The 12,896-nt window shown below is 53.3% G+C and overlaps 1 protein-coding gene across 4 annotated transcripts in view; it reads left to right on the top strand.

Moving 5' to 3' along the window:
* SH2B2 (SH2B adaptor protein 2) overlaps positions 1 to 12,896 on the top strand; it is a 487,294-nt gene that overhangs the window by 325,626 nt on the left and 148,772 nt on the right. For 2 of the 4 annotated variants that reach the window (XM_078679381.1, XM_078679380.1), the window contains one exon: positions 3,357 to 3,575. The exons of 1 other annotated variant lie outside the window; for it this stretch is intronic. In XM_078679381.1, the coding sequence (XP_078535507.1) occupies positions 3,357 to 3,575 (219 nt within the window). The remainder of the gene's footprint in view (positions 1 to 3,356; positions 3,576 to 12,896) is intronic. One more of the 4 variants, XM_078679382.1, reaches the window with a different exon arrangement.

A 12,896-nucleotide genomic window follows, 5' to 3' on the forward strand; every position in this document is an offset into this window, starting at 1 on the left:
GAGACCGACCGCAAGGCCTCTCAGCCCCCACACTTCCCTCACAGCTCCCACTGCGAGTCGCTGCTGATTCCCAGGTGGAGAGTGTAGGCTTGACCGTGATACCCGCTCAGTCACGGGCTTCTGCAGCTGCGGGCGCTAAAATGGTGGCTGCAGCCTCGTAGGCCCGAGCGTTCTCCTACCAGTTCTGGTCATCTCACCGCTGTCCACTAGATCCGAGGCCCCGCAATGGGGCAGCCAACCACCTCAGGAGTCATCGGGAATTGGGCCCGAGGGCCCAGTCAGGTGCGCAGTATCTCTACCAGCTTGCACAGCGAAGTACCCAAATGGCGTCCAGGCGGGATATCAGTTGAAAGGTCCCTCCCTCAGGACCGACTGCAAGTCTTCTAGATCCCCCTCCTCTCTCGCTAATCTTGCCTCGGGTCCCCAGGTTGAGGGTGCGGGGTGTCGGCGATGTCCACTCACTCCAGAGCTCAGGAGGCGGCGGATGCTAAGATGGCGGCTGTGGCTTTGTACACCGGGGCACCTTTCCACCGGCTCTATTCTCGCCGCTGCCTGCCTTTTCCGAGGTACACCGGGTCTCGGTATCGTCGCCCAGTTGCTTCCACTGCCCCGACGTCCCAAATTCCTGCTTCTCCGCTACTAATATACTGCTTAAATAAGCTTATAATGCCGGCGGGGGCCCGGAGCTCCTACAGCGCGCTTCTCACTCATCTGCAGCGAGACCACGCCCCCCTCAGCTAGTACTTTTAACTACTCCCCTCTCGTAAAGGGGATCACTTTGTCACCACTAAGCCTCTTGTCCAATTACACTCACAACATCAGTTATATAACCACCCCATTCCGCAGAGTCCTATTTCATTGGATGGTAATGTAGCTACAGTATATCAAGAGTGTTAAACAAGTCCAGGAGGGCCAACTTCATGCCTATTTCTAGGCTAGCCATACATACAGTATATCTCAATAGAGCTTATGCCGCTGGTTTTAGGATTAATGCCATCTCCTGACCTGTCATGTATACTCCCTCCTCCCCCTACACCCTACCCCTCCCCGCTCTACTCTTCTCCACTACCCTGCTACTGACCTTTGCACTCTCTTGTCCTGGCCCTTAGCCCCCACCCTGTCTATCTGTCTATTTTCCCTAGTCAATTTGAGACCTAGCTATTTTGTCTGATGCCCGATGGAGCTACCTGGTTTAGCTATAGGGGAGACAGATCGGGGGTTTCCCTCCTTGGACGTCACCTACCCAGTCGGTCTTTAGACAGACTTCCTTGCGTCTCTCTTGTCGTCTCTTCCCACATCCTCCCTCTATCTATGTCTCTCCTTCCCTTCTCTCTCAATGTACTGTGACTGAAATATTTTGACTGATGCCCGATGGAGCTACCTGGTTTAGCTATAGGGGAGATGGGCCGTGGATTCCCTCCTTGGTCGTCACCTACCCAGTCGGTCCTTAGACAGACTTCCTTCCGTCTCTCCCCTTATCCTCCCTCTCTCACCTCCCCTATCCCCTCCACTACTTTTTTTTTCTCTCCTTTCTCCCCTCTCCTAATGTATTACCTATTTTGCGATGTATTTTGTAATTGTTGATCTTTTTCTGTTACAATGTTGATTTTCATGTAAAGCGTTCTGATACCTTCGGGTCTACCCAGCGCTATATAGGCCATTTAGACCTAAATATTTGGCCAAAGCCCTGTGGAGCTACCTGATAGCTATTGAGGAGATGGGTTTTGGGACTTCCCCCTCGACCGTCACCTACCCAGCCGTTCTTTGGGCAGACTTTCCTTAGTCTTTCTGCCGTTTCTCCCTCCCATCCTGTTTTTCTGCGAACCTCTTCCCTTGACACCTGAGACCGAACTACTTTGTCTGATGCCCGATGGAGCTACCTGGTTTAGCTATAGGGGAGATGGACCGTGGATTCCCTCCTTGGTCGTCACCTACCCAGTCGGTCTTTAGACAGACTTCCTCTCGTCACTACGGTTGTCTCTTCCCTTATCCTCACGTTCTCACCTCACCTACCCCCAATTCTTTTCTCTCTCCTTTCTCTCATCTCCTAATGTATTGCTGATTGTTTGATGTAACGAGTAATTGTTGTTCTTTTTCTGTTATACTGTTAAACCACACTGTTGCACTTCCTTTCGTCCCTCCTGTTGTCTCCTCCCGCATCCTCCCTCTATTTATGTCTCTCCTTCTCCCCTCTCTCAATGTATTGAGACTGAATTTTTCTGTCTGATACCCGATGGAGCTACCTGGTTTAGCTATAGGTGAGATGGACGGTGGATTCCCTCCTTGGTCTTCACCTACCCAGTCTGTTTTTTGATAGACTTCTCGTCATCTCTCCATACTGTCTCTTCCCTTATTCTCCCTTTCTCACCTCTCCTTCCCCCTCCACTACTTTTCTCTCTCCTTTCTCTCCTCTCCTAATTGTATTGTCTATTTATTTATTTTTTAGGATTTATTGTGTAATTGTTGAACTTTTTCTGTTACATTGTTGATTCTCATGTAAAGCGCTCTGATACCTCCGGGTCTAGCCAGCGCTATATAAAACTTAAAAAAAAAAAAAATCTAGCTCTTTAGCCCGTTGTTGGGTGTCCTGATACTAATGCTGGTGAAGCCTTTGTTTCCTAATTAGAAGAACAAAACCGTAAATCCAGTAATAGCAGCACCTTGGTAATCATCTGTCAAAATGTATGGGTGGTACAATGTCATGTGAGGTCAATCTGCAGGCTTTCAGATCTCCATCAGACTGGGAGCTACTACCAACCCTCGGGTGGTCCACTAGCATCCCAAGATCTTCCTGCTAGGGTGTCCAGTGTGGTTTATAGGGCATCTGCAAACTGGTAACAATGCTCTATATCTTACCAACCTATTGAGATCCCGGAGCAATAGCCTTGAACTTGCATACTACACTCAATGCATTGATGATTTCTAAATTACTGATTACACCCGTAACACATTATTTAGATGCAGAACCTTCCTAATGATTCACTCGCCCTGCAACTGACAGAAGAGATTTTCCTTGTACAGTTTCGGCCTGTCTAAGAGAGCAGTGACTGTTGTAGAGTCCTAACAGTGAGTTGGTCCTTTTTTTGTTTTCAGTTTTCAAATTTTCCACTTTCTCTATTGAATATGTAACTTTTTTTTCACTTCAGGCTGAAGCATATACATCTCTTATATGTGCCCCTTTATAAATTCCTAAAATGTAGTTTAGTACCCGTATTCCTGTCTGGTAGGTATCTGATATGGATAAATTGTGATGCTAATAAGGTTTGATTCAAGCAATGTACGAGGTGAGTCTTTTGTAATGCGATGCCGTTTAATGTCACTGGAGAGAGTATGGCTGTAATGAGTTCTTTCTTTAGCAGGCTCCCACCGTCCTCCGGAGCAGTATGTCCCATCCATGGCCCCTGAGGTGCTACCCCCCGCTGCTGCCATGGTAACCTCCCCTCCCCCACCGCTTCCATCAGTTCCAGTGCCACAGCCCAGGAGCAGAGAATCTTCGTTAATAGAACACCTTACCCACGTCCCACTGGAGAACTTCCTACAGACCCTGGAGTCACCTGTCACTTCTCATCTAACAGGTACCAGGAGTACACACTTGTGAAGTTGCACATTGCAAGCAGTGGTATTTTTTTATTTTATTTTTCTTGTTCATTAATACAACACAAAAAGAAAAATAATATACACATACAATGTCTCTCAAGACGATCAAAATAAAAATACACAAAGCAATCATACTATATCCAGTCTGATGAAATAAGAACAAGCAATGAGAACAGAGTCCAAAATTAAACTTTTAGTATCTCAATTAGCTGAACCTATAAAAATTTCAGAAAGGGAAAAAATAAAACAAAGATTTGAATAGTGAAGATAAATCATCCAAAATCCAGGCAACCAGCTCACCATAGGTGTCTCGATTCCGGTAGGGGTCATTCTGGCTGACAAACCCCCCTCGCAGTGGCAGGTGGAGAAGGAGTCTCTCGAGCTTGAGACGTCACATAAGTGGTGTAGAGACTCCAAATGTTTTTAGGGCGATTCCTGGGAGGCAACAATTCACTTTACACTTCAGTTTGAGTATTACAATACAACACGTCTCCAGACCATTGTGCCAAGGTGGGAGGAGGACCACGCGACCAGTGTATTGCAAGGATGCGATTAGTAGGGCCATATCGACCAAATGCCGGATTGGTTTTTGCATTTTCGTGGAATAGCCAAGCAGGGCTAACAGCGGGTCAGGGCTGAGGGTTTCCTGTGTGACTGCACTTATTTCGGCAAAGACCTGTAGCCAATAGGTCGCAATAGTGGGGCACAGCCAGGCGAGATGTATAAAGTCAGCCTCCCGCATCCCACATCTCTCACAGTCCGCTGTCTCACGTAGCTAGTAGCTACGTAATCGCACTGGTGTGTGATATATCCTATTAAGGAATTTAAATTGTATAAGGCGGTGCCGGCCATTGAGAGAGATTCGCTTGGTGGCCTCACAACAATATGTCCACATGGCGTCATCTATCATGATCTCCAGGTCAGCCTGCCAATCAAGCCTAGCTTTTGTGTACGTGTAACGCCGAAGCTCTGTGGTTCTAGAATAAATTAGGGATACCAGACGCTTCGGGGAGCTAGCTTGGACTAAAGTTGTTAAGGAGTGTGTATTGGGGGTACCTGAAATTCCCCTCTAAGCATTTCTTGCAGTGCACTGCGTGCTTGGAAGTAATGGAAGGTGGTTAAAGCAGACGGCGAGGGCTCGATTTGCAACAAACTGTCACCATCTCTACCGACCCCTTCCTCAAAGAAACCACCAATAGCATCCAGCCCCAGGGAATGAAGTGCATTTATCATTTCTGGTGCGGTGACTGTCGGGAGCCATTCACACCAAGCAATAGGGGTAGACGGGGAGTATAGTATTGAAAGAGCTTGTCGATTTAAGAAGATTATGCCGAGCATGTGTAGTGGCGTTGATCGAGTCTAAGACACCCGTAGTGCAACGCGGGGCCCAGAACAGTGCCGTTGCCTAAGGAGTGGGGCTGTGGAAAGTCGCTCTATGAGGAGATGCTGAGGGGGCGTCTGTTGGTGTAGCCAGTAGTATGCATGTAAGGCCTGGGCTGCTCGATAGTAGTCAAAGTCGGGAGCCCCAAGTCCTCTCATAGAGTATGGTAAAGTGAGAACCGTCCAACTTGCCCATGGTTGTTTGCCAGCCCAGATCAGTCTAATCAAGAGTTTTAAAGAACTGTGCAGGTAATACCATCGGAATATTAAGAAACAAGAATAAAAATCAGGGAAGGACCACCATTTTCATGAGTGATAATCTGCCCAAAAGGGAGAGGGGGAGACGGATTCACCTCGCAATGTCTTCCTCGAGCTTATTAATAGCCCAACCGTAATTCTCTCAGAATATCTGGACCGGGTCCGTAAGGACCTGAATACCCAGATAGCGTACTGGGTTCATGATCCATTGTAGGGGAAAGTCTAGTTCATCAGGAAGGGTTGCCGGGGTGAGGGGGGAATATAACCGATTTCTCCCAATTAATTTTCAGCCCAGAGCATTCACCAAATCGCAACACCTCACGTAGGACTGGAGATACGTTTCGAGCAGGGTCGCGAATATAGAACAAAGTATCATCCACGTATGCCGATTGTAATGAGGTTGTACCCCGGGTACCCAATCCTCCTATGGCTGTGATATTCACACATTCCACAGGCTAGCGGTTCCACCACTAACTCATACATTAACGGGGAGAGTGGGCATCCCTTTCTGGTTCCCCGCGATATCCACAGAGGGGCTGTGACAACATCTCCCACCCGCACTCGGGACCTCGGGTCTGTGTATAATGTGTTGATCAAGTGTATGAAGACTCTACCCAGCCCCATTCTCTCCAGGGTCAACAACATAAAGTTCCACTCCACAGAGTCAAATGCTTTTTCATCATCAAGGAAAATCGCTGCAGCCTTGGTGTCTGGTTTGGTATGCTGGATGGTTCCGAATACATTGCGTAGATTGTGTGTAAGTGAATGTCCCTGTATAAAGCTGGCAAGAGTCTGCATTAGGGAGCTCAGTCTATTAGCTAAGATTTTAGCGAAGATCTTTGTGTCCACATTCAGAAGTCAAAGTGGTCGATAAGAGGAACAGTATTGCAGAGGGTTTCCAGGTTTCAGTAGAACGACCAGGAGAGCCTCCCTCATCGAGGGGGGCATAATGCCCTCCTCAGTCATTTCTTGGAACAGAGTGAGTAAGTGGTGGGTTCAGGGGGTCCTTAAATTCCTTGAATCCCACAGTGAGCTCATCATGCCCCGGGGCGCTGCCTGAGCGCATGGAGGACAGAGCGGAATGTATCTCCCACGCTTCAAGGGGGCGCATCAGGAACTCTATGTGTGAGTCCAACAGCCAGGGTAACTTAATATATTCTAGGTGCTCAAGACAGATCAGAGGGTGTTGAGTGAGGTCGAGCTTTATATAGATCAGCGTAAAACAGCGGAAATTGTTCCGCTACTCCATCCGAGTCTACAACAGTATCCCCATTCTCTGTGACTAGCTGTATGGGTTGAATGGTATAGCGACGCCCTCTCATGAGATTCGCTAGTGTCGAACCCAGTCGCTCCCCCTCCCCGTACACACTTGCCACTCCATATTTGTCCATCATCCTGACCTCTCTATCTGCCTCCATGTGATATTCCTTGAGTGTTTCCTTGATTGTGGTCTGTAATAAAGGATCTTCAGAGATGCGCATGTTTCTCTCTGTCTGAAAGCTTTTGCTCCAACAAGTTAACTGCCCTCTAATCGATTTCAGAACCCTGAAAGTTTAGATATGGCTACCCCACCTTAAAGGTCTCCCAAATGGTGGCAAAGTGCGGAACCCGAGCCCAGGTTAGTTATGAAATAGGTCTCCATGGCTTCCAACATTTCCGCCTTAAAGGCTTCATCCTGTAACTCGTATGGGGGAAAGCGCCATGTAAACAGGGGGGAGGGGGGCGCCCGGCACAAGTGGCCAGTGATTTATGCATATGTAGGCAATTAATCATTAAATCTGAAAGAAACAGGTTAGTATTAGATTCCTTACCTTAGAATATCCCCAGGCGTCAGTCTGGATCCGGAAACTTTTGCGTAGCAGTACCCCTGCGCGTCGGTAGGCGTCGTCTGCAGGCGTCCGCTGCGGCTCGGCGTCGTGCGCCGTGATGACGTCGCTGGAGTATATAGACGCCGCCTCCGCGCGCTGACGTCAGTTCTTCTTTTTTCCGCGCCAGTTAGCGCAGATCCGAAGAGCAGTACTTCGGTCTTTTGACCAAGTTTTTGTTACCTCTAACTCTTTCTTCAGGTGCCGGTAGGATGCCCGGGTTTAAGAGTTGCGACGGGTGCGACCGCATGATGTCGGTCACCGACCACCATCGACTCTGCCTCCGGTGTCTGGGCGCGGACCACGACGTGGAGTCCTGCGTCGACTGCCGGGCCTTGACTAGTAAAGCTAGACGGGAGCGGTCCCGCAAGCTGCTCGAGCTCTGAGTGTCGGCCCCGCGTCGAGAGCGGTCCCGGTCCGGTCGGAGGTCGAGGGAGCGGTCGAGGGAACGATCGCGGAGCCGCCATGAGCGCTCCGGGAGTCGCCACCATTCCTCCGGTTCATCAGGTAAGCGACACAAGAAGTCGGGGCGTCGTCATCGTACCCCCGACTCCCCCCGACGCCCGCGTGATGCGGCCGGGGGTTCGGGTGGCCCCACCCCCGTGGCCCCGCGTGGGTTGCCGACGCCATCTGCCCCATACCCGTCGGTCCCTGGGGAAGGCGCGTCGCGCGAGGAGATTGAGGAGTTCCTCATGGCTATGAGGGCGATGTCTCCTCCGGCGGGGCCTACGGCGCCTGCGGGGCCGTCGGTCCCGTCTGGGGGCCCGGGCGGTTCGGGTGCACCTGCTCCGACGCCGCCGGGTGCTCCGGCCCCGGCGCCGCCGGGTGCTCCGGCCCCGGCGCCACTGGGCCCTTCGGGGTCGTCGCCGGCTGGTCCACCGGCCTCTCCGGCGCCGATTCCATTGGGGCAACCCGTGGTGCCGCCTCCGCGCGGCGCCGTGACTCCGCCGTCGGTTCCGGCCGGCGTCGGGTCCCCGGCGCCGCGCGGCGCCACCCCCGTTTCCTCTCTGACTCCTGACGCGGAGTCGGACCGGCATCGTCCGACGCCGTTGGGGCCCATTGGCTCCGAGGAGCCGGTCTATATCGTCGACTCGAACTATGGCGATGAGGACGATTATGGAGAGGGTTGGGAGGGGTCTGAGGACCCTTTGTCACGAGCCTGCCAGTATGACGTGGACTGGGTAGGTGACTTAGGTGATGCCAGTGGTCTGGACGAGTCGCCCAACCCTGGGTTTGTCTCGCCTTCCCCTGTGGCGTCGGAGGCGGGGGCTGCCTATTCGGTGGTCCTGATGAGGGCTGCCAAGGCCTTGCGCCTTGAGCTCCCCGTCGCTAAGGTGAAACCTAACATCCTCACCGAAGTATTTAAACCGCAGTCATGCCCACAGGAGCCTCTGCTGCCGTTTAATGAGGCCCTGACGGATGTCCTTTTGGGCACCTGGTCCAGGCCCGCTTCCGGTGCGCCGGTTGACCGAAACGTTGCCAGGCGTCACCGTCCATGTTCGGACGACCCTGCCTTCCTCTCCACCCATCCCTCCCCGGAGAGTCTGGTGATCCAGGCCTCCACTTCCCAGTCCGCATTCCCGTCGGCCCCGCCCGATCGGGAATCGAAACGATATGACCAATTTGGCAAGAAGGTCTTTTCGTCTTTGAGTGCTGGACTGCGGTCTTGCAATACCGCATGCCTCTTGGGCCGCTACACCCACTCTCTGTGGGATACGGTCGCGGAGTGTCTGCCGCAATGCCCGCAGGAGGTGCGGGACAAGCTCAACCAGGCCTTGGTTGAAGGCCGGGACGCGGCGAGGTATTCGATAAGGTGTGGTCTTGACACGACCGACTCGCTGGGACGGGCTATGTCCACGACGGTGGCGATTCGTCGCCATGCCTGGCTGATATTCCGCCAACTTCTCACAGGTTGTCCAGAATGCCCTCATGGACATGCCTTTCGATGGCAGTCGCCTGTTCGGTGACAAGGCGGACAACGCGCTTGAGCGCTTCAAGGACTCCAGGGTCACGGCCAAGTCCTTGGGTCTTTCGACCCAGCGCCAGCAAACGGGTTCGTTTCGCCCCTTTCGTGGCCAAGGAAGGGGCGGTCCCACACGTGCTGCCAGCCACGCGCCGCAGAACGCTCCCCAGCGCGGTGGCGGCCGTGGATTCCGCCGTGGTGGCGGTAGAGGGCAGCGGCGAGGTCAGTCCACACCTCCCCCCGCAGCAGCCTCCAAATCTTCCTAGTCCGAGCTTTCGGGCCCATGTGACGCCAGTGGGTGGCAGGGTTCGCCATCACCACTTCCGCTGGCGCGCGATTACATCGGACAGGTGGGTGCTGCAGCTCGTCCGAAGGGGCTACTCCCTCCCCTTCGAGTCCACTCCTCCAGCCATGCCACCGCAGAACCACCGTGTGTCGGGGGACCACTTTACACTTCTGCAGGAGGAAGTTACGGCCCTCTTGGCCAAGGGGGCCATCGAGCGCGTTCCTGGGCCAGAAGTAGGGTGTGGTTGCTACTCCCACTACTTTCTGGTGCCCAAGAAGGACAAAGGAGGCCTGCGTCCTATCTTGGACCTACGGGACGTCAACGGCTTCCTCCGGAAGGAGAAGTTCAAGATGTTGACTTTGGCTCAGGTCTTGGCTGCTCTAGACCCACAAGACTGGATGGTAGCGTTGGACTTGCAGGATGCGTATTTTCACATCCCCGTCCTGCCGGCCCACCGGCGTTACCTGCGGTTCACGGTAGGCCACGAGCACTTTCAGTTTATCGTGCTCCCATTCGGCCTTACCAGCGCCCCACGGGTGTTCACGAAAGTGATGGCGGTGGTCGCAGCTCATCTGCGCCGGTTAGGGGTTTCAGTCTTCCCCTACCTCGACGACTGGTTGTTGAAGGCGGGCTCGCCCCAAACAGTCGTCCACCACCTTCAGATGACGGCAGACCTCCTGCACGAGCTGGGGGTTTCCATCAATGTGCCGAAATCACACCTGTGTCCCTCTCAAAAGCTCCTTTTCATCGGAGCGGTTCTCGACTCGGCTCAGTTTCGGGTTTATCCTCCGGAACGGCGGGTCCGGGATATTCAGGCTCTGATTCCCATCTTTCAGCCGTTATCCCGGGTTTCGGTCAGGTTGACGCTGCGGCTTCTGGGGCTGATGGCCTCCTGCATCCTACTGGTGCATCACGCCAGGTGGCGGATGCGGGCTCTGCAGTGGGACCTGAAGTTTCAGTGGGCCCAGCATCAGGGCAACCTATCCGACCATGTCCTGATCTCGGAGGGCGCTGCGAGACAGTTGCAGTGGTGGCTTACGGACCGCGATTGGGTCAGAGGCAGATCCCTCTCCCTTCCCCAACCGGAGCACGTAGTTGTGACGGACGCGTCCCTCCAGGGCTGGAGTGGCCACTTGGGAGAGGCGGAGATCAGAGGCATCTGGTCTCCGGCGGAGTCCCGGCTCCATATCAACATGTTGGAGCTGCGGGCTATTCGCCTAGCACTGAAGGCATTCCTCCCCTTTGTCAACGGGAGTGTAGTGCAGGTGTTCACGGACAACACCACCGCCATGTGGTACTGCAACAAACAGGGCGGTGTGGGGTCGTGGACCCTTTGCCAGGAGGCTCTGCGCCTCTGGCAATGGCTGGAACGTCAGGGCGTGACTCTGATGGTTCAACACCTGGCAGGTTCTCTGAACGCCAGGGCGGACGAACTCAGCCGTCGGTGCTCGGTGGATCACGAATGGCGTCTGAACTCGGACGTGGCGAACGGCCTCTTTCAGCAATGGGGAGAGCCTTGGTTAGATCTATTCGCCACAGAAGAGAACGCGCAATGTCATCAGTTTTGCGCGTTGGAGTTTCCAAGACGGCACTCGCTCGGCGACGCCTTTCGGCGCGAGTGGAGTTGCGGTCTGTTGTACGCCTTTCCGCCTATACCACTTCTGCCCAGAGTGCTGAAGAAGATCAGGCGCGACCGGGCCCAAGTTATCCTTGTGGCTCCGGACTGGGCTCGAAGATACTGGTATCCCGAGCTACTCAGCATGTCAGTCGGTCCCTCGATCCGCCTGCCTCTTCAGGAGGACCTTCTGTCGCAGCAGCAGGGGACGGTCCTCCACCCGAACCTGTCCAGCCTCCACCTCCATGCGTGGAGATTGAGCGGCGACAGTTGAGGCCATTCGACTTGCCTCCTGAAGTCTGTGATGTGATTCTGGTAGCCAGGCGTCCCTCCACAAAGTCGGTATACGCCTGCCGGTGGAAGAGATTTGTGGCATTGTGCACAGCAAAGGCTGTGGATCCCCTTTCTGCCCCTCTTTCCGAGGTTCTCCTCTTCCTTCTTTCTCTTGCCCAGCAGGGCTCTGCTCTGGGCACTATCAAGGGCTACCTTTCTGCCCTTTCCGCCTTCTTAAGGCTACCTGATCAGCCATCTTTATTCAAGTCCCCTATCGTACTGAGATTCTTGAAAGGCATCACGCACATGTATCCACCTGTTCCGTTCGTGATGCCTCAGTGGGACTTGAACCTGGTTCTGACATTCTTGATGTGTGCTCCCTTTGAGCCGCTTCATTCCTGCCCTCTCCGTCTTCTCACTTTAAAGACGGCCTTCCTGGTTGCCATCACCTCTGCCAGGAGAGTGAGTGAGCTCCAGGCTCTTTCTGTCAAACCTCCTTTCATGTCCGTCCATCCTGACAAGGTGGTTCTTAGGACTAGGCCTTCTTTCCTGCCCAAAGTAGTTTCTGCTTTTCACATCGGGCAGTCCATCACCTTACCCTCCTTCTTCCCGCCTCCGCATCCTTCAAAAGATGAAGAGCGGCTCCATCGTCTGGACCCAAAACGTGCGCTTTCATTATATATGGATCGCACACGCCAGTTCCGGGTGGATGACCAACTGTTTGTTGGCTACGTGGGTGAGAAGAAGGGAAGGGCGGTACAGAAACGAACCATCTCTCGGTGGGTCGTCCTGTGCATCAAAGCATGCTACTCTTTGGCTCGGAAGGAGCCTCCTGTTGGGCTGAGGGCCCATTCCACTCGGGCCACGGCGGCTACTACTGCCCTGGGCCGGGGAGTCCCTTTGCAGGACATTTGCCAGGCAGCTACGTGGGCCTCGCTGCACACCTTTGCGAGGCACTACTGCCTGGACAGTCAAGTCCGGAGGGATGGCTTCTTTGGCCGTTCGGTCCTCCAGGACTTTCTGGTGTAGGTTTGTATTGGTTCGCAGACCCACCACCGGGGTTGGTATTGCTGGGGTATCTATTCTAAGGTAAGGAATCTAATACTAACCTGTTTCTTTCAGATGAACAAGTTACTTACCTTCGGTAACGATATATCTGTAAGAAACAGTAGTTAGTATTAGATTCCTTACCGCCCCGCCCATCCTCCCCGTTCTGCGAACTGATACCTAGGGTTAAGGACATCCCTTTCAGGGCCCTAGTTTCAAATGGCACCAGTGTTAGTTCTCACATGGCTCTGCGTGTTCTGGCGCGGAAAAGCTGTGTGCAAAGAACTGACGTCAGCGCGCGGAGGCGGCGTCTATATACTCCAGCGACGTCATCACGGCGCACGACGCCGACGACGCGGAGCCGCAGGGGACGCCTGCAGACGACGCCTACCGACGCGCAGGGGTACTGCTACGCAAAAGTTTCCGGATCCAGACTGACGCCTGGGGATATTCTAAGGTAAGGAATCTAATACTAACTACTGTTTCTTACAGATATATCGTTACCGAAGGTAAGTAACTTGTTCTTAGGAGCCATTGAACTGGGCCGAGTAAACTGATGCATTACTATAAGCAACAATCTCAGTGGTGTATTATACCCATCGGAGAAATATC

The sequence above is a fragment of the Lissotriton helveticus genome, chromosome 3_1 (genome assembly GCF_964261635.1).
Source record: "Lissotriton helveticus chromosome 3_1, aLisHel1.1, whole genome shotgun sequence".
In the NCBI taxonomy this organism is placed as follows: domain Eukaryota; kingdom Metazoa; phylum Chordata; class Amphibia; order Caudata; family Salamandridae; genus Lissotriton; species Lissotriton helveticus.